Source organism: Myodes glareolus, chromosome 4 (genome assembly GCF_982192425.1).
Source record: "Myodes glareolus chromosome 4, mMyoGla1.1, whole genome shotgun sequence".
In the NCBI taxonomy this organism is placed as follows: Eukaryota; Metazoa; Chordata; class Mammalia; order Rodentia; family Cricetidae; genus Myodes; species Myodes glareolus.
This window is the reverse complement of record NC_142029.1, coordinates 46069154-46094285: the sequence shown is the minus strand read 5'-3', so window position 1 is coordinate 46094285 and position 25132 is coordinate 46069154. Positions and strand designations below refer to the sequence as shown.

Sequence of the window (25132 nt, the reverse complement as noted above, 5' to 3'; positions counted from 1 at the left end):
CCAGCAGGAGGACTTCGCAGCTGTGTACTGAACCTGGACCAACGGAAAAAACACTACAAGACTGAACTCTGATGTATATAAATAGGCATATATGGCCTTGGGGGCTGAACAGAGGTCACCTGCATACAGCCAGAAACATGGCAGGAGAATTCTTAAGGGAAATTCTGACCTTCACTTTGGGAATTTAAAAGAATAGGTAAAGATAATGACCTCTGCAAATGTCAACCCATGAAATTATTAAACGAGTCCAATCCCATGCAAACAGCACTCGACATTCAAATGACATAAGATGCTCCAACATATTTAAAGGGCAGAAACTACATTTTAAGAGTGCAAATGATTCCAGGCAAGCGTAATCTGGGATTCTGCTAATGCCTTTGCTACTTACTCGCCACTCCCGCATACCTCAGTATTGCTTTAAGACTAAAGCTGCTAGAATTACTTGCCCACTCTGCTCCCTGTTGGAACTGAGACAAGGTGAGCAGGCGCAAGGAGCTTGAGGGCGCACAGGTAACGGTCGCCCGGCCACAGAATCTGACATTTCAAATCGCCCTGCCCATCTGGGCCTGACTGCCATTGACAGGCCAGCTGGTCACAGACGCGCTTGTAGGGAGAAGGGGCTGGGCTCTGTGGGCAGCACACGCCGCCGCCCTTGTCTCGGCCTTCACAGCCCACTCTCCCCAGGCCCACGCCCGCGGCGATCCGGGCGCATCTCGCAGCTGTCCCGCAGGTGTGCGCGGCGCGCGTGCACCGGGTCCGCACGGGGACGCGCGGGGGGTGTGGGGCGCGCACGAGAAGGCGAGCTGCGGAGCGGTGGCGCCCCTGCCGTCCCACCCTCCCCTCCGCAGTCGCGGGCCGGGGACGCTCGCGTGCGCCTCCCCCCGCCCCACTCGCGTTTAAAGCCGCGGCTCGGAGGGGGCGGCGAGCGGGAGCGGCGGGGAGGGGGCCTCCGGCGCTCTGCAGAGAGCTGGCCCGGGTTCGTCGGCCGCCGTCACCTGACTCGTCGCAGGCGCTCCAGCTGAGGTGGGGGCGGGGATGGGGACGCAGCGCCGAGCGCTAGAGAGACGCGGCGGCGCTGGCGGAGGCGGCAGCGGGAGGGCACGGGCGCGGGGACCGCGGAGCTGAGCCAGGGACCCGGCCGGGGTTGCAAGCATCGCGGCCCGGGGACTCTGGGGCGGCGCGCGGCTGCAACCTGCCACCCCGCGCGGCGTCCGGGCTGCGGTGCTCTCGGGGCGGGGTGAGTACACTGGGCCAAGCAGGTTTCCTCCCCTGCACTGGGACCGGGAGATCCGAGGGATAATCCCCGGGCGCGGAGAAGGGCAGAGACAGCCGGGTGACAGCTCGGTGGCGCGCTAGCGACCGGGCGGGGCCTGGGCTGTCGGCTCTCTGAGCTCCCAGCGGAGAAGGGTGAGGCGCGTCTCGGCTCTGGGCGGCCCTGCTCCGGGGATGGGGAGAGAGGGAGGATGAGCCGCCGCAGCCCCAGGACAGAAGGGAGGTGGCCGCGGCCCTGCGGGCTGCCTTGAGGAGAGGGGGAGGGGGACACGCTGCGGCCCCCCAGCAGCGAGAGGTGCGCGCTCCTGGGCGCGGCGTCCGGAGTAACCCCGAAGCGCACCGGGTCCCGCACCACGGGATAGGGTTGCGCGGGCAGCGCTGATTGACAGAGCGAGGCCGGGATGTGGCGGCCGCTTCGGGGTGTGGGGAAGCGGGACAGTGGCACGATGCTAGGACTACCTTGCGGGTGCTTGACAGCTCTGGACCACGATGGACCAGCAGCAGGGCTTGGCGCGTAGCTGGTCCCAAGAGGCGGTGCCAGGGCGGGGTCGGCGGAGGAGAGAGCCGCCGTGCGGCGGGAGCAGGCAAGGCCGGGGTGCTCTAGCCCAGGCGGTGCGGGTGAAAGCGGGACCGTCTCCTCTTCATTTCCTGCAGAAGAGGAGGCGGTAGACGTGGCCGGTGAAGATGTCGGGCCAAACGCTCACGGATCGGATCGCCGCCGCTCAGTACAGCGTGACTGGCTCTGCTGTAGCGAGAGCCGTCTGCAAAGCCACCACTCATGAGGTGATGGGCCCCAAGAAGAAGCACCTGGACTGTAAGCATCCTTTTATATAAGTGGAACGTGCGCATGGCATAGGGGCCTCAAAGGCCGGCAGCGTGGTCTTGGCACTCTGTCATACTGCTTGAAGCCTTGGGAACCGGCTGCCCAGCGGGTTGATCTTGAGCTTGTCTCTTCTCTGGCCTTGAAGATGTCCCCTAGGGTAGGCCCTGAAACCTTGTCTATCAAGCCATTTTTCCTTCTGATGACCTCCAAGGTTCTAGAGGAGGAGGAAACACACGCACGCGCGTGTGCACCCTACACACACACACACACACACACGCACGCACGCACACCTCTGCATAAAAATGTACATTTGGACTATGTCTTTTAAATATCTTTTGTTTTTCTCCACTCTCTGTTAGGTTAAGGGAAAAATAAAAGAGAGATGGGTTCATGGATGGTCACACTTGTCACTATAATTTAAGTGCATTTTGGATAATTGTAAAATCCTGTCTTTTCCTGTGCTGCTGCTGAAGATCTGTGTGTGAATGTGGGGGAGTGTGTGTGTGTGTCATATGTCACTACACTGAACTGAACTGGAATAAATCCAGGCTATTGAATGAGCAGCTCCCACTTCACAGATAATGGCGATTTCATTCTAAACATCTTGGCATACTCCTTTGTCCTAGTCTCAGATAAAGGCTGGGTGGGATAACTGTTTGGGTCACAAAATGGATGTACTCTCCGAATTAGAGGTGGCACAATTCTAGATGAAAACCGCTTTATATATAGTAGTTTCCCATGGTCATTGGATGGAGAAAGCTTTATTCTGGTTTGGAATCTAGGTATTTCTGAAGGTTTCATGCAGGTAGTATAGGAAATCTTTTGCTGCTGGTGACATTTAGAAAGACTCTCACCTGCTTTGGGCAGTGAGGTATCTCCAAAGCTACCCCAATTAGTATCCTGCAGTTTCTGTCTGTCTGTCTGACCTGCTTAGGGTCTTCTGTCCTTTCCTGATGTTCATTGCTAAAGGTCAGCATTGGCACAAGAAACATTTGCCCATGCTTATTTTCCCCTCTCACCCCCTTGACCTCTTTTTTGTCTGTTGTTTTGGGGTTTTATGTTTATATTTTGCATTTTATTTTTCTCACTTCAATACTTCTGCCTCTTGTGTTGCTGAGAAAATGGCACCACCAGCCCCAGCCCCATCCTTTGCATGAGCAAAGTTTGAGGAAGCTGGCAAATGGGCATTGTCAGAGCTGCCAGGTAGCACTGACCAATTTTCTATCTAGAAGTTTGTCTGAGGGGAAGACATTATTACTCCTTTCCTGAGGCAATATTTAACAAAACTTATTGATTACAGGATCTTATATTATACATTGAATACTGGGTAAGAGAGGCTACCAGGGCCAGGACACCTCACATGGGTAGAAATTATAAATTCATGACCAGCTCATTTTGCTGCAGCGTGCTGAATCATTTAGCCGTCTTTCCATCAGTTTCCCCAACTCTGGAAGGCTGACTCACATCTTAGTGATCATGTCAACCTAGAAAGTGCTCATGATAAAAAACTGAGTAGGTGATGGGTTTGCTACTCTTATAATAGATCAATATATTGATGGATGTCAGAGAGCATTCTCGGTCATTTCAGGAAGACATCATTCGGATAAAGACTAAATTCCCCAAATCTAATCAGTTACCTTTATCCTATGGATCTGGAAACATTGCTTGACAGGTTTGAAAGTAGGGTATTTCCAATACCCCAGCATATGTTAATGAGTAGAGTGCCTTAGAAGACATGGATCATGTTAGAAGATTCCAAGTTAAAAGAAATAACCTGAACGAGGAACTGACTTCGTATTAAAAGGAGAATCATGTGTTACACTTTCTTGTGCTGGCTACTGAGCTTTTCAGCGGGGATAACAAACCTGGGTTGCCTTTAAGTACAGCTCTTACCTGCCATCTGTGGTTGGTAATCTGCTTTGTTGGGAAAGGGGAGGAATGCTTAGCCTAACTGGTCTCCAAAACGCCGACCTTGCTTTTGTGGTTGTGTGTGAGCTTCACAGCTCACATACACATTATAGTCTCTCTACCTGAGACATTCTTAATTCTGTTGGATTCAAAACTGAACCACCTCTGAGGAGTGTGTTTAGTGGCTTTTCTTTTTATTGTTATACCTTTTCATTAAAATATAGATGATCAGCTGGGTAGTGGTGGCACATATCTTTAATTCCAGCACTCAGGAGGCAGAGGCAGGCGGATTTTTGTGAGTTCGAGGCCAACCTGGTCCACTGAGCTAGTGCCAGTATAGGCTCCAAAGCTACACAGAGAAATGCTAAGAACAAAACAAAACAAAAACATAAATGATCTTCCCCTTGATCTTAGACTTTGGGTGGACTTTGAAAAGTCAGGTGTCACAGTCCTGCTAAAAGACTGTGTGAAAAATTGCCAATTTAAATTGGTTACATGCTCAGAGTTCTTCGTGAAGTTCCTTTATGAAGCAGTAGGCACTCTCAGTAGTGAAGAGACAGAGGGAAAGTACATTATTCTTGTTATTAAGACGTGTGGATACATCATCTAAGTTTGTCCCTAGACACTGAACCATCCAAACAGTAGTTTAGTTTTGAAGCATTATATAACTATTGGGAAGAAAAGAACAAAACAGATTGGTCGTCCGAAGCAAATAAATATATATATATTTATTATATATTAATATATAATATTAATTATATATTAGTTGGATTTGCACATTTTTAGTTTGGAGTTTCAGTTGGAAAATAATGAGTACAGTTTAATATTATGTGATTTCCTAAAATATTGGGTTAGTTGGTCTTAGAATCTTCATGAAATTAACATTTGATATTAGGGTGATAGCTTAAAAACTAGTACTTTTAGAGTAAGAGACCAAAAATAATTATTGCTAATTATGGTGATTTAAACAATGATGCTTAATAGTATATGATTTGCATGTTTGAAGAGATAATTTAACATTGGGGGCAGAATCTCATGGGGTAAAATGTGGGGGTAAATAGAGTCAGTTTCTCAGGGTTGGTTTTTTGGGGTTTGTTTCTTGTTTTTAGATATGACACTAGTTTTTGAATCCAGAGTCTTGTGTATGCTGGGCGGGCACTTTACCACTAATTCCTAGTCCAGATTTTCTTTTTTCTGGCAACAGTGTCTTTCTTGAAGGGAGAGAGACAGATTCACATAGTCAGTAGCTGTATACCAAATGTTAAAACTATGGTAACTATTAGTAATCTAAAGAATTATATTTAATGTTTCAGTTGATCTAAAAATTCCATTCCCTACCCTACCACCATCCAGAAATCATATTGCCCCACTAGCACAATTAACCACAATTAACAACTTTACCATAGTAGTTTTGGGGGGTGACATGTGCAGCCTCACCTTCATGTGTGTATTTGGTAGCATATAAAATGCCCAGAACTTAACAGGCATCCACCGGTTTCCTTACCAATATGCTACATGGCAGAGGGTTATCCTCTGTGTTGTGGTTAGCCTAAATGCTAGCTCAAGTCAAATATCAAGAAAACCCTAGAAGGCACCAAGTACTGGTCCTGTAGGTACCAAGTACTGCTCTGGGATTTAACAGAAATACAGAATTGGTCCCAAGAACCATCTGTGGGGGAAATTCAGAATATATTGAAGCTTTGGTGTAAGATTCATTTGAATGCTTAACGCTGATGGATGATTTCTGTATATACCAGCCAGAGTACCTGAATTAAAATAGTCATAGTTCAAATGCATGCTCGTCAATAACATCATGCCAAAGCAAATGGAAAACCCATTGGCCTACCAGAAATGTTACCTTTCTCTCATTATTATTCTTAAAGGGTTTTGATAATGAGTTCATCCTATAGAAAAGTGATTCAAGTCCTGAATCTCTTTGAGAGATACTAATATTTTATTAATCATTCTTTTTCCCCCAAATCCCCAAAACTAGTCTTCTCTACTTACGTTAGTATATATTTGCATGTTTAGTAATCCTGACATATATTTTGACTTATAGAAGTGCAGTTTGAGCCTGGCGTGGTGGTGGATGTCTGTATTTTCAGCATTTAGGAGGTAGAAACGGAAGAAACAGGTGATCAGGGTCACCCTGGCCTACACAGCAAGGCCATATAGGTTTACATCAGATCCCTGTCTCAAAGACTAAAAATCAGAAGAGAAAGAAATTTCATCTGTGCTAATACAATGGCTACTATATTTGTATCAAATGTATTCTTTTTATATATTGAAAGATGTGATGGTTGGTGAATAAAATTAGAATCATATATGAAAGATACTGAGTACGTTGTGTGATTTTCAATCTAAGTATATTAATTGGCTCTGTGGGATAATTATCATCGACTAGTTGTTTTGACTTAGCTATTTACCAGTGTCTGGAAACATTCTACTGTTTCCTATACCTGGGTGTACAGTGTGCCTTCTAGATTATATCACAAGACCTCGCCCAATTGTGAAGATGTCTTTAAACAGTCTATATCAGTTTTGGGATAGTCAAGAGAGGGGGAAGCTCACATCTGAAAAGCATTTAATCTGACTGTAATTTGTGTGAAAATCCTAGAGGAGGCCAGCATTTCAGGAGGGGAGGACAGCGAGCAAGAGGAGCTGGGAGACTTCTAGGAGAGAAGCAGAGGGCCTGAAGAGGCTTAACTCTGCTTCACTGACTTGTGTGAACTTTGGGTCTGGTTAATTTGAATGTGATATTTTGATATCTAAACTTTTAAAATAAAGTTAATTATAAAAAGTTAAGGAGTTGTGGGTAATAGGTAGGAGTGTGCTGTGCATCACCTAGTAGATAGTAAGATATTTTTTATGAACTAAAAAATTCTTATTGTTGGTGCTGGCGGTTGGACTCAGAATCTCATACATGCTCAACACATGTTGGACCACAAAACTATTTTCTCAGTCTTTAAAAAGCTGATTCATTTATGTTTTCTAGTGAGTTGAAAATAGAAGGATATATATATATACATATATATATATATATATATTAAGTAGGTAAGGTCATATCTTAATTGCAATATTAACATGCAATTCTTTATAATGAAACCTGGAATTTTGTTGAATTGCTAGTTAAACATTCACTTAATGGCTGCTAAATACTTATTTGAGATGTAGTCTGTCTGTTAGGTTCTTATAGCTTTCTTTTAGCTTTCCACAAAGATCCTTTAAAATCTTACTTCCTTCTTCTAAGTAGATTCCATATAGGTTAGGGTATTCTTCAGGGCTTAATTTGGTTTCAATAATTTGGTAAGGAAGGTCAGAAGAGACATAGGACCCTGTTCCTTGAAGGCCACCATTGTGTTCACTACGGAGCTGTGTTTTGGTGACTCTGCTCCTGAGCCGGCAGATTTGAACAGTCTTCAAATAGAATCATAGTGCCTTTAAGTCATTTGGAAAAGCCACACTTTTTTTCTTTTTCTTTTTTTGTTTGCTCCCCTCCTTGCTTCTTCTCTCCCCTTCAACCCTGTCTCAAGGTTCCCATGCTCCCAATTTACTCAGGAGATCTTGTCTTTTTCTACTTTCTACTTCCCATGTAGATTAGATCTATGTATGTCTCTCTTAGGGTCCTAGGGAACACTCCTGCATTGCTGGTGGGAATGCAAGGTGGTACAGCCCCTTTGGTTGTCAGTGTGGTGATTTCTCAGAAAATTAGGAAACAACCTTCCTCTAGACCCAGTAATATGACTTTTGAGTATATATCCAAAGGATGCTCAATTGTGCCACAAGGACATGTGCTCAATTATGTTCATAGCAGCTTTGTTTGTCATAGCCAGAACCTGGAAACAACCTAAATGCCCTTTGACCGAAGAATGGATAAGGAAAATGTGGTACATTTGCACAAGGGAAAGCCACACTTTTTACCATTACAATATTTAGGCTTGTTTCTTTTCTCTTGTAAGTTCCTTTTTCTTTGCCTAGAAACCTGTTTACTTGTGTTTTCTTTGAGGAAATTCCATAATGTGGTCGCTCACGTGGGAACTGTTCTGCCCCGCTGTCAATTATACCCTGACCTGTAAGAAATGGTCTCTTGCCTTGGGGCAGTAGGGTGAAAGTAGACCCTAAAGCCCAGGCTTTATGTCGCTGCCTTCTTACTGTCTCCTCCTTTGTCCTACCTGCCTGAGGACACCGACCCCTTGTGTAACGAGGTTTCTTTGTTACACACAATGAAGGTGGATCTGTGTTGCTTAGGGCTGGGCAATGTGCTGGTCCAGCAATCCAGGAGAGTCAGAGGACAACTCCTCACCCGCTCTGTGTGGTTTGACCTTTGGGTCAGATCACTTGACGACCGCCCTTTGACTAGCACTTTTATTTTCAGTTATAACTGCCCTCATTCATGTGTGAGCTATTCTCCCTGTCATCAGAATCCTTAACCGCACATGCTAGCTGTTTTACACCCAATTTAAAATATCTTCATTTGAGCAAACAAAACCACCTGCGTAATGACCCTGGACTTTATGGGGTCTTTCAGCAGCCAGCCTGTCAACCATGCCTTATGTCCTACGGCCCATTTTCTTGAAGTAGTGACTGCAAAGATCTGTTACCCTCTTCGGATATCCTGTGGCTTTGCCTTTAATTCAGGCTTAAGCTATTGGCATTGCAGTTGTGCGCCCATCACCCACTCGGTTGGCCAAGCTGATAACCTGAGCGCTGTCTCTGACACACAAATACATTGTCATACTCAGGTCCTAGAACCATCAGTGCTGAGGCCTTGGTGGCTAAGGCTTCAGCTATTGGAAGTCTGGGGACATCTGGGGAGGCGGCATTTGCTTATCCACCGCCACTGTGGCTAGCCATTAACATAAGGACTGTGACTGCCATTGTCACCACTGTTCAGTACCTGTGCTTGTTTTGGCTCCTTCCTTTGAATTTTATCAGTTCTAACTTTCCCCTTGTTGCAGTTTGGAAGCTATACGTACCATTTTTCAGTCTTTATATTGGTAGTATGTGGTAATATTTTTTGTAATAAAAGAAATTTAGGAATTTTTAAGACTTTTGCGTTGTATGCCATTGCTGTCCAAGTTTGACTGCTCCTGTGGTTTCAGCCTCAGTAGTTATCCGGTAGAGGCAGTGTTTGTGTAGCCACCACCACCTTGTATTGGACCATTCCTTTCTCTGGTGTTTTCTCACATTGTATCCTCCTGAGGTTTCCTCAGTAAGTCTGTTTTTCTCTAAACAGCTTTTATTGTCTTCATGGTTTGGAGAGATAGTCTGAACAACTCTAGGATGACAGTTTCCATGTGCAAATACTAGTTCACTCATTTGGCCTCGGTCGTTGCTCTTAAGAATTCATTGGTCCACCTGCTTTTAAGTGATCACCCGCTTTATGATTCCTTTAAAGAATATTAAACTGGCATGGCCTTCTCTAGCATGTGTGTGTAGATGTGGCTTTCTATTGTCTGTCCTGTTGGAACTGTATTGGGTTTCCTGAACTGAGAATTACCATCTCTCATCAATGCTAGAAAATTCTCGGCCTTTTGATTATCACTGATACTGCCTATACCTACCTATTCTCTTTCTGTCTCTGACCTTCAAGTGTAACTTGATATAGTACACTTATTATATCCTTTCAAGTCTAAATATACCTTTCATAGTTTCCAGTACTTTTCTATTCAGCATGCCTCGTTTTTCTGATTCTGTCTCCTTTATTTTTCCTCTGTTTAGCTGTGTCCTAAAGCTTTTATTCACCTGCAGTTATAACTTAATAATTTTCTTAAGTTTTCAAGTTTTTCAGATCTGCTCATTTGGGGATGGCATATGTTCCTTGCTCATCTTTTTGGATCCCATTTTAAATTTTTCCCATTTTTAGCCAAACCAATTTTATCTTCTATTTTACATGGATCTGTTACCCGAGGCCCTGCTTTCGTCTAGTTCAGCCTGATCCTGACCCTCATTCATGGTGTTCTCAGATGTTTCATAGTTTAGCTTCTGAAGTTGTGTTGGCTAGGTGTCCATCAGTGAGAATATCCGAGAATCTGGTGTCCCCTAGATAGAGTTCATGCTCGCGGTGTGAAAAACCCACAGGGGTAGTACAAAGGAGTGGAGGGCCGCTTCCCACCGCCAGGCTACTGGCCGCCCGGCTAGCTTTACACCTGAAATAATTACACGGAAACTGTATTCATTTAAACACTGCCTGGCCCATTATATCTAACCTCTTATTGGGTAACTCTCATATATTAGATTAACCCATCTCCAATTGTGTATTGCCACTTCACTGTGGCTTACCAGCATGAGTCTAACCAGCATCTGTCTCGAAGAGGAGAGCCATGGTGTCTGCCTGACTCTGCTTTCTTTCTCCCGGCATTCTGTCGGGTCTACTCCATCTATCTAAGCTGCTGTCCTATCAAAAGGCCAAGGCAGTTTCTTTATTTGACCAATGAAGGTAACACAGACAGAAGGCCCCCCTACTCCATTTCCCCTTTTTCTGTTTAAACAAAAAAGAAAGGCTTTCACTTTAGCATAGTAAAATTACGTATAACAAAAGTTATCAAGCAAGAATTACAGTTACAATATTTAGATCTATTTTATCTTTTATCATAACTAAGGAAAACTATAACTATCCATCCATTCTTCAACTCCATCAAAGACTCCAGAAGGATATATTACCTAAGTAAACAAGAAGTAAGAAACTTCCAAAACTCTAAAAATGACAGAGACATCTCGCTGCCTGTACAATCACCCAAAGTTCTTTTGTACCGTTGGGGCATCCATCTTTAGCCTACAGGTCCATAGTATCCAGCAGACATTTCCATGAAGCAGGAAGATTCAAAGACAGTTTAGTCACTTATTTTTTGTGTCCTGCAGAATGTCTCACAGACTCTTTTATGAATTAGGAACCCCGAAGGATCATCTTACCTTTAGGCAAGGTCAGTAGTTCTCTCTCTGCGAGTTCTCTGTGTCCAGTTTATGCAACAGTGCAGGCAAGAGCAGTTTCTTGCCCAAATGTCTAACCAACTCCATAAGGAGCCTCTTTGATGCCCATCTTCCTCTTGAAGTAGTGGTGTTGTCAGGAGCAAACTTCCTGCTCCACACAGGTGTCCCACCCTGGATTGATTTCTGTTTTCTCATCTAATGCAGGCCCGTGTTCATGATTTTCATCCATGTCTAAAAATCCAAAAAGCTCACGCAACTGTTAAGTGATGGCACCTGGAGGTCATGCAGATTCAACACATGCTTCCCTTCACGTCAGTGCTGCTCTGCCGTAGTGGTTTTCTTTGTGCTTTGGTCCTGGGCATTCGTTAATTACCGTCTGAGGAAGCCAGATGTGCGTGGAAGGATGTCTTTCCCTGGTGGTCCACCTGTGCACTAGGAATGAGCCCTGCCTGCTTTGCTCTTGTTCTCAGTCTGCCTCCCTCCAGTTCACTCCTGAACTGTGTTTTAGTTCACTAAACTCACATACACTGCATTGAGTTCAGTCTTGTGCACACGTTGTTTCTAACCCCCATCTTGGGCGTGCTTGCTTAGGGCTGTGATGGCTTCCTGTGCATCTCAGAACTGCAGTGGGCGTCCGTGTGGGTTTCTCCCCCTCGTTGGAGTTCCCTCCAAACTCCTCTCACACCAGACAGAATAAGAACTAGTTTGGGGCTTAAATACTAACTGGATAACTAATTTTGTTACAAACTTCATTCTTCCCTAACTTTAGGTCTTTCCCCACACACTTTCTATATGAAGATCTTGCTTTTACCTAATAACACTACAATTTCATTGGTTAAAAGACTATGAAATCAATTAAAAATAGGATATCTCAGAAAATCAATTCAAAAAGCCAATTATAGTGCTTAATGTAAATAGTTAATGGATAGTGCCTGTTAGCCTCTTTCCAGTTACATTCTTGGGATATGATAAAAATTATATTTTGGCAGATGGCTATGGTGTGTGCCTAGAATTCAAGTATTCTGGAGACCAAGGCAGGGAGATAATGAGCTCAAGGAGGTCGCACTGAGCTTCATAGAGAGATGCTGTCTCAAAGAGCCAAAACCAAAATTTAAAAATATGGTTGAGTGAAATCATAAATTTGACAAGAAACAAATACTTAATGGTCAGGATTTATAAATTGGGAGAACATTAAAGTTTGATTATGCCTATACTCTTTTGATTGTGTGTTTGAAGTGTATGTATACTTCCTTTAGTATATTTCTCTCATGGTTAATAATTAGGAATTAATGTTATAGAAAGTTCTTCAGCATTCTCTGTGTGTAAACGTATGCTTTTACTTTCTTTGTGTTAGTCAGTTATGGTTGAGTACTACTTTCAATGACTGCTTTATGATTTATGAATATGTATTTTGAACATGGGAAGGAAAGTTAAAAAATAATAAAACATAATTTCAGAGTAGACACAGACTCTGAATTACTCTGAAATCATATTACTCAAAATTCAGTAATACTTTTTACTAACATGATAACATTCCCATTCACGATTTGGAAGACGGGGATGGAGATGAAGCTCAGTGCTACTAAACATGCCTGGCATGTATCTGTGGTCGGCATGAAACAGTGGCTGGTTTGTATAGGTACTGGGTTTGATCACTAATATTGCAAAGGGGGAAGGAAGAAAGGCAGGGAGCGAAGAGGGAGGGAGGAAGGGAGGGTGGATGAAATTAGTTGAAGAAATTGGAAGTTACTTTCAGTCTTGAGACTTCGAGCATTTATTTAGCATAATAGCGTTACTTATTCATTTGATAAATATTTACCAAATGTCAGGAATTGTTCCAGGAGGCAGGGATGCCTGTGGCATCAAGAGAGCCAGCAGCTTGGTAGGGAAGGCAGAAACCGAAGGACCTAATTACCAGGGATTTCAGAAGCATGAAGGTTTAGCAGGCAAAGAAAGACCACAGTGGAGGTGCATTGTAGAAATGGTGTTTAAGGTCGGACTTTAAGGATCAAAGGAACTCACGTGGGTGAGGTGGAGACAAAGGCTGCTTGCTGCTCAGCAGACAGCGGCTCCTGCAGAGAAGGCACGCCTTAGGAACTTAAGCTGACAGCTGCAGGAAGGCCGGTAGTGTGAGAGGTCAGATCCTGGAAAACATGGCCTCTGAACTGCGGCACCCCCACCTGCAGGACCTTCAAGGCTAGACAAAACCTTAGGTAGCTCTAGATGCCCAGTTTTTACAGTAAGAAAGTTGAGTTCCAGGGGCAAAATCACACGTTTTCTGTGTGTTGATACTGGTAATTCTTACTGTCTTGAGCAACTCACTCCTCCAATGTGTCACTGTTTTGTTGGCCTCCTTCTGGTTGGTAGGTGCATGCGTGAGAACGTCAGCTGCAACTCTTGATTATCCCGGTTAGCAGCAGCGTATTCAGGCTGCGGCTGTTCTAGCTTCTAGCTGGGTAATGCAATAGACTGTGGCTTAATGTAGTTGTGTTGGGTTCTGTTTCTCTTATCCCATCAGAGTTGCCCTGTGTTCATGTTTTTATGACCCTTTCCTTAAGCATTTTGATATGTAACGTTCTGTTTTCTCCAGCCCTCGTATGAGCATGAGTGTGCCCATGGAAGGGTCCACAAGGGGCTACTTTTGAGCCTTCAGCAGTGAGGAGGCTGAACCAACCGCTCTACCCTTGAATCAGCCCTTTGCTCAGTGTTTATTTACTTGTTCCTTTCAGTAAAAGTTATCACTAGTCTCTAAATGAAGTTTTTAATTTTTATCTATCTTTTTCATAGTATTTTGTGATTCTATAGTGTATAGTATATATTAGTATATCTGTGCTGTCATGACATTGTACCGTGCCAAGGATCTGCCTCTCTGTATCTCTGTCTTTCTCTCTCTCTCTTTTTTTCTCTCTCTCACACACACTTCATACAACTGATTATTTTATTTGTAAATTGTAGTCATCATTTTATAACCTAATGTTGTGAATTGAGAGAAGTGTCTCTTCACTTCAGCTCAGCCTTGCTCGCTCAGATGGAAAAAAAAAGAGTCTGAGTTGAGTGACCAATGGGTGGAAGTATAAATTAGTCTGCACCTTTGGGAGGATATGTTGTCAGGATCAGCTGAAACCCCTGAAAACTCTTTCAACTAGTAATTTGACTTCTACTGGTTTTATTTTGGGAAAATAGAGAATTCATGAATGTTTGTTATATCTTTGTTTATATTCCTGAGCAACAATGTCTTCAAATTGGAAAACCTCAAAACTGGAAAGTTAAAGTGTATTTATCATAGAAATTGAAACATGAAGATGTGGTTCAAATTTTAGTGTGTGCATGCACTGGTGACATGTATTTCTGAAGACTATACACCAACATGTCTATGAATTGAAGGACTTGTGGTTTCTACTTTGTACCCTTGTCAATAATGACTATTTTGTTTCTGTGTTAGTGGAATACAAACAAACTGGCTATGGCAAAAGGAGGACCATGTTGTCCTTTATAACCAGTATGAGGAAGGGCATGGATGGATTCGACCCCTCAGATGCTTATTCCGGATTCTTTTCCCACCTCTGGTTTCTGTTTCTTTTTCCACGTGGAGTCAGTGATTCAAACTTCATTTCTGCAGGACAATTTTCTCAATGAGTCTGGAAGTGTGGTTGCTATCATTGCAGCCTCACTGAGAAATTAGCTTTCTTGCTATAGCTAGAATTTGACAAAAATCATAGCAGACAGTTGATTTCTTTTCTCAGGTTGCTCCATGTCCACGGAATGGCACCATGTGTCTAGTTTACTTTCTGTTGCTGTGATAAATACCATGGCCGAAAGCAATTTGGAGATGGAAAGATTTATTTCATCTTACTGCCTATCATCTTTCATGAAGAAAAGTCAGGGTCGAAGCTCAAGGTTAGAATCAGGAATCAGAAGTCATGGAGGAATGCTGCTTCCTTGCTTGCTCCTCAGGACTGGCTCAACTTGCCTTTTTGTAGATCCCAAAGACTATCTGCCCATGAGTGGCACCACCCATAGTGGGCTGGGTCCTCCCACATCAGTCATCAATCAAGGCTTGCCTGTAGGCCAGTCTTAAGAAGGCACTTTCTCAGTTAAGGTTTCTTCTTCCCTGATATCCTTAGCTTGTGTCAAGTCAGCAAAAATCTGACCAACACACCATGATTGTCAAGCTCAGCCAGAACTACCGTCTTGGGATCAGTCCCAAGAGCTAGGGACCAGGTGCAAATTTTCCTTTTGACTCCTGTTGCGGTCTGCTTTGGATAGCACTTTTCAAGTCTCTTACCGAGGGCCTTAGACTCATCCACTGAAGTCTAGCTAATGAGGAAGACAGAAAAGGAAATATTCCAAGAGGTGGGACTAGATCCATATAGCGTTCCTATCTATTTCATTGGCAAGAACTCAGCCAGTGGCCTCAACAAAGTTAGAGGATAGTCTCTAACTGTGCGTGCAGAAGAAGAAAATAGCTTGTGAACACAGGACATTGACCCTCCCGTGCCCATGGAAAGGGCATTGGAAATATTTCTCTTGTGCCTGTGGGATCTCGGAAATTCTCACTACCCTCAGCATGACAGTTGTCCAAATGTACAGTGAACTGGCTAAAATGAGTCCCTTTCAGAGGGAATGAGTAGCTAGTGGCCAGGCACTGGTTCCCTGTCCTTGGAACACATGACAGATGGGTCTTTGTGCTCTGGTCTATGTAGTTTCGTTTGGTCTCAAACTTTTGTCTGTATGCAGTGGTTTGGATTTTCACTCTCAAACATAGTTGATATAGTACGCTAAAGCCAGTGCAGCACCCCTAGTCAAGGCAATTTTTCCATGTTAAATATAACACAAGCCTTCACTGAATTTGTGCAGGTGCCTAGTGTTTGCAGTCCGTGTGGACAATTCAGAGCTCGCGACCCATCTTCTGGTGGTCTTGTGATTTTAAGCTAGTAACAAGCAAGTATATCAGTGGCAGAGGTCAGTGGCAGACCTCTAAAAGATAGTTCTCTAGATCTGCCTGATAGCAAAGGCTATCTGTTTATGCGTTGCTTTTATTGGTTAATGAATAAAGAAGCTACTTAGGCCTATAGCAGGGCAGAGTAGAGCAAGGCAGGAATTCCAAGCAGAGGTAGAGGAGAAAAGAAGGCAGAGTCAGGGAGATGCCATGTAGCTGCCAAAGGAGACAACGCTGGAGCTTTACCCAGTAAGCCACAGCCTTGTGATAATACACAGAATAATAGAAATGGGTTAATTTAAGATGTAAGAGTTAGATCATAAGAAGCCTAAGCCGTTGGCCAAGCAGTGTTGTAATTAATATAGTTTCTGTATGATTATTTGGGGTCTGGGTGGCCAGGAAACGAAAGAGCAGCCTCCGGCCTACAAAGGGCGACAATTTATTTTATCTTTTAAGCATTAATGGAGACAAGTATGTTAGCCTCCAGGCTTTTCTGTGGATATCCACACCCGATCCAGGCGTGCGCTTTCCTGAACTCGAGTCCACGAGAATGGACGACTGTCCTAAGGGTTTAAACAGACACAGACACAAAGAGACCTGCTCACTTACCAAAGAGTAAATGGCCACTTTATTAAACTCAAGTCTGGTATTTATACCAGTGGACAAGAGGGTTCAAAAGGGCATGGCCCCCTCCCATCAGGAGCAGTGGAATAGGATGATAGGTGCCTGGTGCCTCAGGCAGAATCAGCTGGGGGAGCCAGGTGTGGCAGGGTATAGGGCCCAAAGCTGGAACCTTGTTTACAGGTGGAATTACCATAACAAAGGAGAGCCAAGTTCTTCCTAAGCTATACCCTCAAGCCAGTGCTAGTGCAGAATCTCCAGGGAGCCAGAGGTCAAATGGCCCTGCGAATTGCCAGGAAGAGGGAAAAAGACCTGTGTACCTACAAAGTAAGGTTATTTTGAGAAAGGAAAAGGGCTGTTTTGAGCTTTGTATTTAAAATTGAAACTTTTTCTGGGGTATCAAGTCTGGTAGTACGCTATCATCTTAAAATGTGAATTATGCAAGATATTCTCTTTGAACCTCTTCTTGGGTACCTACATGGATAGAATTTTCTTCTAAATTTAAAGTTCATCTCAATTCACTTTTTAATGTAACACACACTGGCACTGTCTTTTCCCATAGAACTTAGGTGAAGGGGAAGAAAGGCTCTCTAGAAGGGAAGTGGAGCTAGTGTGAGCATAGGCTGGGTGTAGCAAATAGAAGCACAGCTGAGGTCTTCCTCAGAAGGACCCTCTGAGGTCAGTGTCCTTTTCCCAAGCTTGCAGAGGAGAGGTCAGGGTCCTAGGAAGTTACAGGGCTCATCCAGTGCCTGCCACCGCTGGCAGGAAAGAGGTCAGGATTTCTTTGCATGTTATATCACAAGGTTCATGTTTCCTTTTCCACTTTTGCATGGCATTGCTTTCTTACCTGCCCAGTGTTGTAAGAAGTAAAAATACAAAACAGAAACAGATAAGATCCCTTGAGATTGTTTGAAGGCAGTTCAGTAGCTATTTTATTACAGGGATAAACCCCTATGCAGCCCATCTTTGGATAATAGCGGGGAAAATAGGAAGGATGTGGAATCAGATGACTGTCCGGAGCCCATTTGCTTCTCACCAGGGTGCCTTTTGTAGGTCTGTATGAAGGCATTTATTTCGACACACTCTTTGATTAGCGACATTGGGAGGTGTGAAGCATACAACTTAGAAAGAGCTCCGATCTGTCGCTAACCCTGATACTGTTGCCTTCTGACTCTGATCTTAGCTAGATAAATTGATTTCTTGCAGGTCTCAGTCTTCTCCTTTCTAAGGCATCCTGGAGTTATGGTAACACTGAAAGGAATGTGTTTGCTAAATCCAGTGGCAACAAACCAACCCAAATGACTCTACGAATGGTTCTTATTAGAGAAAAAGGTTGAGGCACAGCAAACAAGAATGAATTTGTTAGAGAACAGACTGGCTTTAGCTGCTCTGGGCTTTTCTGTGGTATCTGCTTGAGAAATTAGGTTTTTGGGTTTTTGTTGTTGTTCGGTTTTGTTTTTGTATGAAAGGAAGAAAAGGGCAATTAATCCTCCATTATATTTTCCTGTATTTTGGGCCAGTGGCATACGTTAGCACTAATTATTAGGATATAGATGTAGCATGTTCAGTTTAAATCATCTCGTAAAATCAAATACAAAAGCCTGGGATATGCATCATGGTTTACTTGGTTACTGTAGATTTCTAAGGCTCAGTGGTGTGGTTTTAGACTTGACATTTTTTTAGATATTATTTTAAACTTTTCAAATATTGTCTTAACAAAGGTGTGGTTGGTTATTTAGGAAAAATAGTGGCACTTGACCATGGAAATGTTTAAGACACATGGAAATGAGAAGAACAAAACTTGAAGTGGCCTTGTTATTACTGTTGATTGTTCAGTGGTATGGGAGAATTGTCTGTATTCTGTCAATCATGTATTTTAATAAAATGCTGATTGGCCAGGCAGGAAGTATAGGCAGGTCAACCAGACAGGAAGTAGAGGCGGGGCAATAAGAATAGGATAAGGCTAGGGAGAAGGAAGCTCCCTCAGCCATTCCTGCGCAGACCACGGAAGAGGCAACATGTTAGCTGACAGCTGAAAAAGGTACTGAGCCATGTGGCCAATGTAGATAAGGATAATGGGGTAACATAAGTTATAAGAGCTAATAAGTAGCCTGACCTAATGGGCCAATCAGCTTTCTAACTTATAGAGATCTCTGTGTGATTGATTTTCTTTGTGACTTGCCGGTTGTGGGGTACCAGGCGGGAACAGATACCCCAACAAGCCGGCCCTCATGTTACAGTTCAGAGTTCTCATTTCACACTGTTGTCCAGTCAAAAAGACGCAAAGAAAATGGAGGGACATTAAATTACTATTTTTGATTTAAGCATCAATATATGCTGTTAAAAAAGACTTGAAAAATATTTGGGAAATAATCTGACCTAATAGTGAAAAATACTTTTTAAAATGATCAATAGTTACAATGAGACTCAGTATTTATGTTGTGTGTGCTTATAGGGAAATATATTTGAACAACATTGACAGTTTGGGGCACTGACAGAGGCCATCAAAACTGAGTAGAAATTTAACAGCAACAGCAGAGTAGATAAACCATGTAAAGGACGCTGAGACCTCTCGTTTGGGTGGAAGACATTCTGGAAAGCTTTAGTGGAATCGTTGAGTCATTTAAAATTTTATATTTAAGAAATTAATTCTTGGAGTCAGTCAATAAGTGTGATTATTGCTAAAAATTGATAGCATGATACACTAATTGACCAAGAGCAATATAACTTTTGGAAGGTCAAATTTGTAAATATCTTAATTGTGAGCTCTTCTATTTTTGAAACATTTTTTGTCTTATTTTTAATTATGTGTACTTTTGTGCCTTTGTGTGATATGTGCACTTGTGTGCAGGTGCCCATGCAGGCCAGAAGTGGGCATTGGGTCCCTTGGAGCTAGAGTTATAGGTGATTGTGAGCTGCCCAGTATGAATGCTGGGAAACCACACTCAGTTCTCTGGAAAAGTAGTAAGTGCTTTTAACCACTGAGGCATTTTTCCATCATCCAATTTGGTATTTTTTAATTTCTTAAAATTGTTACACATAGTTAGACTCTATTTAAAAGTGTAGAAAAAGGCAAACATATTTGACTTAAGACTATTAGTTTTTAGTTAAACTTTTAATCTTAAAATTTCAAGAATTGTTAGCAATAGGATGTTAGAGCTGAAAATATGAACAGATTGAACATTAGCAATCTTTCCATCGTGGTTGGGCTCATTTTATTTACATATAATATCTTGATTATCTTATTTTGAATGGCATTATATTATAGCACAATAATTTTTAAAAAGTTTTTCATTGATCTTATTGAGCTATACATTTTTCTCTGCCCCCCCCCCTCCCTGCCTCTCCTTTCCCCTTCAACCCTCTCCTATGGTCCCCATGCTCCCAATTTTCTCTCGAGATCTTGTCTTTTTCTACTTCTCATGTAGATTAGATCTATGTAAGCGTCTCTTAGTGTCCTCATTGTTGTCTAAGTTGTCTGGTATTGTGATTTGTAGACTGATTTTCTTTACTTTATATTTAAAAATCACTTATGAGTGAGTACTTATGATAATTATCTTTCTGGGTCTGGGTTACCTCACTCAAAATAATGCTTTCCAGCTCCATCATTTGCCTGCAAATTTCAAGATGTCCTTATTTTTTTCTGCTGTGTAGTACTCCATTGTGTAAATGTACCACATTTTCCTTATCCATTCTTTGGTTGAGGGGCATTTAGGTTGTTTCCAGGTTCTGGCTATCACAAGCAAAGCTGCTATGAACATAGTTGAGCACATGTCTTTGTGGCACGATTGAGTATCCTTTGGATATATACCCAAAAGTGGTATTGCTGGGGTCTTGAGGAAGGTTGTTTCCTAATTTTCTGAGAAATCACCATACTGATATCCAAGGGGGCTGTACCAGCTTGCATTCCTACCAGCAATGCAGGAGAAGCACAAATAATTTTATGTTACATGAAAGTTCTTTAAAAAAAAAAAGTTCTTTGAAATCTAATTTTTATGTTACGAGAAAGTATACCTTTCCCATAATAATTTATTACTTATTTCTGAGCCACTAGTTATACATGGGAGCCACAGTAACTCTGTAGGTACCCTTTTTCTTTTATACATACAGCATAAGAGGTAAGGCATGGGCTAGCCATGGCCTGCTGGGAAGGTTGAGCCTCTTACCTACTCTTCTGCCCTTCCTGTTTTGAAACTTATTCCTATAGAGAGGCATGGGGATTTAGTGTGAGCAGACTTCTCTTTTCTGAGAGGTATTGTCTGTTTGCAACCAACCAAATAGAACCCTCATTTCATGGATCTATTGCATGAGTAGAATCAGGTACTTCATTATTAATGTGCAACTGAGCCGCATAGTGTTCTCTTAGACCTACAAACCTTGTAGCAAGTGTTTCCTAACTAATTTTGAGGTCTGAAACACTCAGGTCTAGTCTCTTGAGTTAGACAGCCAAGAGTGCAAGGCTCTCAGAGTTGTACCAAGAGGGAGAGGAGTTCAGTAGAATGTTCCAAGGAACCCCAGACTTCTTCATCCCTCAGAGGAGATTTGTTAGGCACAACAGTAATCAGGGAGTCCTCAGAAAAATATGTCAGCTACTCAAAATATTGCTTTCATGTTATAACAAGCAGTAAATACCTCACATTATGATTTCTCCTTTATCCTTGTGTTTCAGGAACATACTTGAGAGCATTTTCAAATAATTAAAATAATTGCAAAAATGATTTTAATTGAGAGTTCAGAGACAGGGTAGAATCGGAAGATAAGTTGAAATCTTTCAAGATATAAGGTAAAGATGAAGTAAGTAAGAAATTGAAAGGGAATCAAAAGAAAATAAGAAGTCAATGGTATCAATGGTAGGAAACTAGATAAAACTTTCTACCATCTCCCCAAAGTAGAGTACTAAATGTGAAATTAGAATAAGACAGAAAAGAAAGGAAATGATGGCGTGCATGGGAAGAATGGGAGGCCTGGGGACCAGTAGGAACTAATGGTGCGAGCGTCACATCTTTTGTTGCTTTTTGTTCTTGTTTCATTTGGCTTTTGTTTTATTTGTTTTCTTGTTGTTATGGTTCTTTGTTGTTGTTGTTTTTATTTTAAGACTGGATTTCATCATATAGCCCTGAGTACCCTGGAACTTGCTTGCTATATAGATGAGGTTGGCCTTGAACCCATAGAGATTCCCCTGCCTCTCCCCGTCCTGAGTACTGGAACTAAAGAAATTTGCTGCCACACCCAGCCGTCTTTAATATCTAGAGTGATGTCAAGGATTCCATAGAGAATTCTGTCTGGCTTCATTCTTTTCTCTTCTGCTTCTTTTTGTGCCGAGGTTTCAAATTTTAGGGAGTCTATCCTACCTGCAGAGTGTTCTCTAAGCTACCAAATTTTTTATCTCTAAATTATTATGAAATTTCCATATTTCTGGCTTGTTTTGTGTTTAGTGTTTTTTAATCAGTCTATCATTTGTTGTCATACCGAATAGAAGAAAAATGTCATAAGGCTCATCTATCATTATTTTACTAAGCATTTCTGTTGGAGGCCAAAGTATATTATTATTTGGTTTTCTTAAAAGCACTTATGGTTCTATAATTTGGTAAGCAATCAAAACATGAAGTCTTTATGCTAAGGCATTTGTTGGTCGAAGGAGAGCTACACTACACAGTCAGATGTTTTAGGACTCAGTATTGCAATAGAAAGAGAAGGTTGGTAGGACCTTCATGGTTTCATGGCCGGCATTCTACCAGCTGCCCTTTCTTTGGGTGATCTCTTTCTGTAGGAGGGGTGGGAGGTAGTGCAAGCTCCACTCTGGTCCTCGATGAGCTCACACTTGAAGATGAAGGCTCTAGGAGCACAGATGCCTTCACGGCCTCTGCTCAGTGCTGAATGTCCTCAGGGGGCTGGTTAGCAGAGGAGCCTCTGAACCAACGCTTGTGGGGACATTGCTCCGAAACAGGACTCAGCGGCAAGCTGCTGAGTGCCGACAAATAAGTCCTCGTTTATTCCTCATGAAGCATCAGCAGAGTAGTGACTGATGTATTATAAGGAGAAAACAGACAGTTCTGTCTGGCAGGAGTTAACAAAGGCTTTTTAGTGGTGTGCGTGGTTGGGTCTTAAGAGGCAGATGGAAGTTTGATGGACCGGGAAGCATGTCTGTCTCTGATGTGTTGAATGTATGGTGAAAAGGAAGGGAAGCGGCTGAAGCTGTGAGGAAATTGGCATCGAGGCCAGTCCCATTGTTTGATAAAGCTGGGACAAGCCAGAGCTTTTATCTGAAGAGTTCCATGGTCAGATTTGTGGAATAGGAACGTAGGTTCCGTAGATTTAGCACATTAGAGAGAAGGGGAATTTGGCATTTAAGTAGGAGAGGCAACAAGCGTTGATGTGTCCCAGCAAGGCCACTACCCATGAACAGAGTAAAGAAACTAGGGGAGGAAGGGCATTCTGATCCTGGAACTGGTGGCCACACGGAAAGTAAAGGTGCTGTTTAACATTTTCAAGGTCAGCTCACGACATAGCCAGAATTATTGGCCTTAGAGACATTTGTCAACACTTCACAATTTAAACATAGAAACAACAGAACCCTTCATCTTCCCTGCCTCAAACCACTAATATTCCATCCCTCACTATTGTCCCCTGCTCGGTTGGTAGCAATTTTGGCCCATCCTGGTGTTCATGTTGAAGTTCTTTCTCCTGTTACATTTTTTAGTCAGGAAAACTTGTTGACTCCACCTGTCATAGGCCTGGCCACCCCTGTCTCTTTAAGGTTTTCTGGAACAGCTACCTGATTCTGCTTTTGTCCTTCTCCACATGCACTGTTCCCCGTGTCTCCTCAGCACAGCAGCTAGACAGTTATTTCCCCCATTTCTTCGGCCAAAGCTATCTTGACCTTCGATGAGGAGTAGGGTCTGGACTTTGCTTTTCCAACTCATGTGGATTCTAGACACACTAGCCTCTCACTGTCCCGAACAATCAGACATGCTTCTACCTTGGCACAGACTGTTCCCTTGACCTCCAGTGAGCGCCCTTTCCCCCAAGGTCTGCATGAGTTAAGTAGGGCAGCCTACTCCTGAGATGAACTTATGAAGAGGAAAAAAAGAAACTATGTAAAAAAATTTTAAAAAGCAAATATGCAGAAAGATATTTAAATGGTTAATGACAGAGGTAAGTGTCTTGAGGTCATGCGTGAACAATGGTGGCAGTGTGGTTTGGAAATTCCCACCTCGGTTGAATTTCAGGCATGCTTTAAGCATGTATGGCCCACGTAGGACATTCTCATTATTCCCCGAAAAATGCGTAATAATTCACTGCGTACTTTTTCTTGAAAAAATGTTTCACATTGTCTTGCTATTACACAAGAACAACTAAACGCACTTAGTGAGCGTGCGTTCGTTTGAAATGGGTGCTGTTTTACCACAATTACCCTAATGACCTCACTCTGCCTCATTAAGAGCAGTCGCCAAAAAACCAAGACCAGCTCAAAAGCCACAGAGTTCACAGCAGGGATAAGATGTGCAGAATGCCTGGCTCACTCAGTTTAAGCCCACCATGTTAAGACTTGCATTGCATCCATTCTTCAAAGCCAATTTTTTAAAAAGCATATTTTAGTCAGGAGTTACAGTTTCATAGGAAAACGCCCCCTATATAAATAAGCATCGCTTGTCCTTGAAGAAGACACTTAGAGTGACTGAGTAGACATGCATGCCTGTCAATAGCAACAACATATCACTGTTAATTAGCATATACATTGCTTATAATGTGACCATTTATTATTTACTTATGAGTAAACTCTTTAAAAGTTGACATCCACTTCATTCTTGTGTTCTCATGGGAAATAACAATAAAGAAAAGTTTGTATTCTACTAATTGAGATAGGGATTGGCGAATTTGGTATATTTGTTGAAACATTCGGCGACTCTAGACAAACATCACTGGTCTGAGAGACAGGTAAGCTGATGTGTATTGTGCCTGAAATTGCCTGGGTCTCTTTAAACACCATCAATATAAAATGAAAGTAGCTGTATCCCTGAGAAATACAGGGCCTTACTTGTACATTAAATTTAGGTAATTTATTAGTCAGCAAAGATTGATCAGCCACAGTTTAAAGCAGAAAGCAGAGCTTTAAACAAGTCTCTCTCTCTCTCTCTCTCTCTCTCTCTCTCTCTCTCTCTCTCTCTCTTTCTTTCTTTTTTTAAATTGAATTTATTTTTACATGTATGAGTTTTTGCCTTCATGTGTGTCTGTGCAACACTTTTGTGCCTGGTGCTCATGGAGGCCAGAAGAGGGCATTGGATCCCCTGGAACTGGAGGCAGTTGTGAACTGTCAAGTGCTGCTAGGAATCAAATCCAAGTCTGGAAAAGTAGCCAGTGCTCTTCCCCACTGAGCCATGTCTTCACCCCCAGGAGTCTCTACTTTAACATTGAAAGCAAATGACTTAAGACTCAGTGTTGGCTACCGGTTGGGCAGGAACACGAGTTAGGCAACTGAGTGCATTCTTGGTTTACAAGAAATACTCAAGAATTCTTATTTACTTGGAGAGTTTGGATAGTGTCAGTAAATAAAATTTATAAGGAACATCAGGCTTGTTGTAGGCAGGAGTGAGAGGGTTAGTGTGCAATCATGTAAATAAGTAAATTGAGCAATACAT

At 42.7% G+C, this 25132-nt stretch overlaps 1 protein-coding gene across 8 annotated transcripts in view; it reads left to right on the top strand.

Moving 5' to 3' along the window:
* Positions 1-711: 711 nt before the first annotated feature.
* Snap91 (synaptosome associated protein 91) overlaps positions 712-25132 on the top strand; it is a 115437-nt gene continuing 91016 nt past the window's right edge. For 3 of the 8 annotated variants that reach the window (XM_085689488.2, XM_048435789.3, XM_048435787.3), the window contains exons 1-2: positions 1102-1237; positions 1927-2086. In XM_085689488.2, coding sequence (XP_085545614.2) covers positions 1957-2086 — 130 coding nt within the window. In that variant the 5' untranslated portion in view covers positions 1102-1237; positions 1927-1956. Of the gene's footprint in view, positions 731-909; positions 1024-1100; positions 1238-1926; positions 2087-25132 lie in introns of those variants that run through there. The other 5 variants (XM_085689487.2, XM_085689486.2, XM_085689485.2 and 2 more) reach the window with 4 other exon arrangements.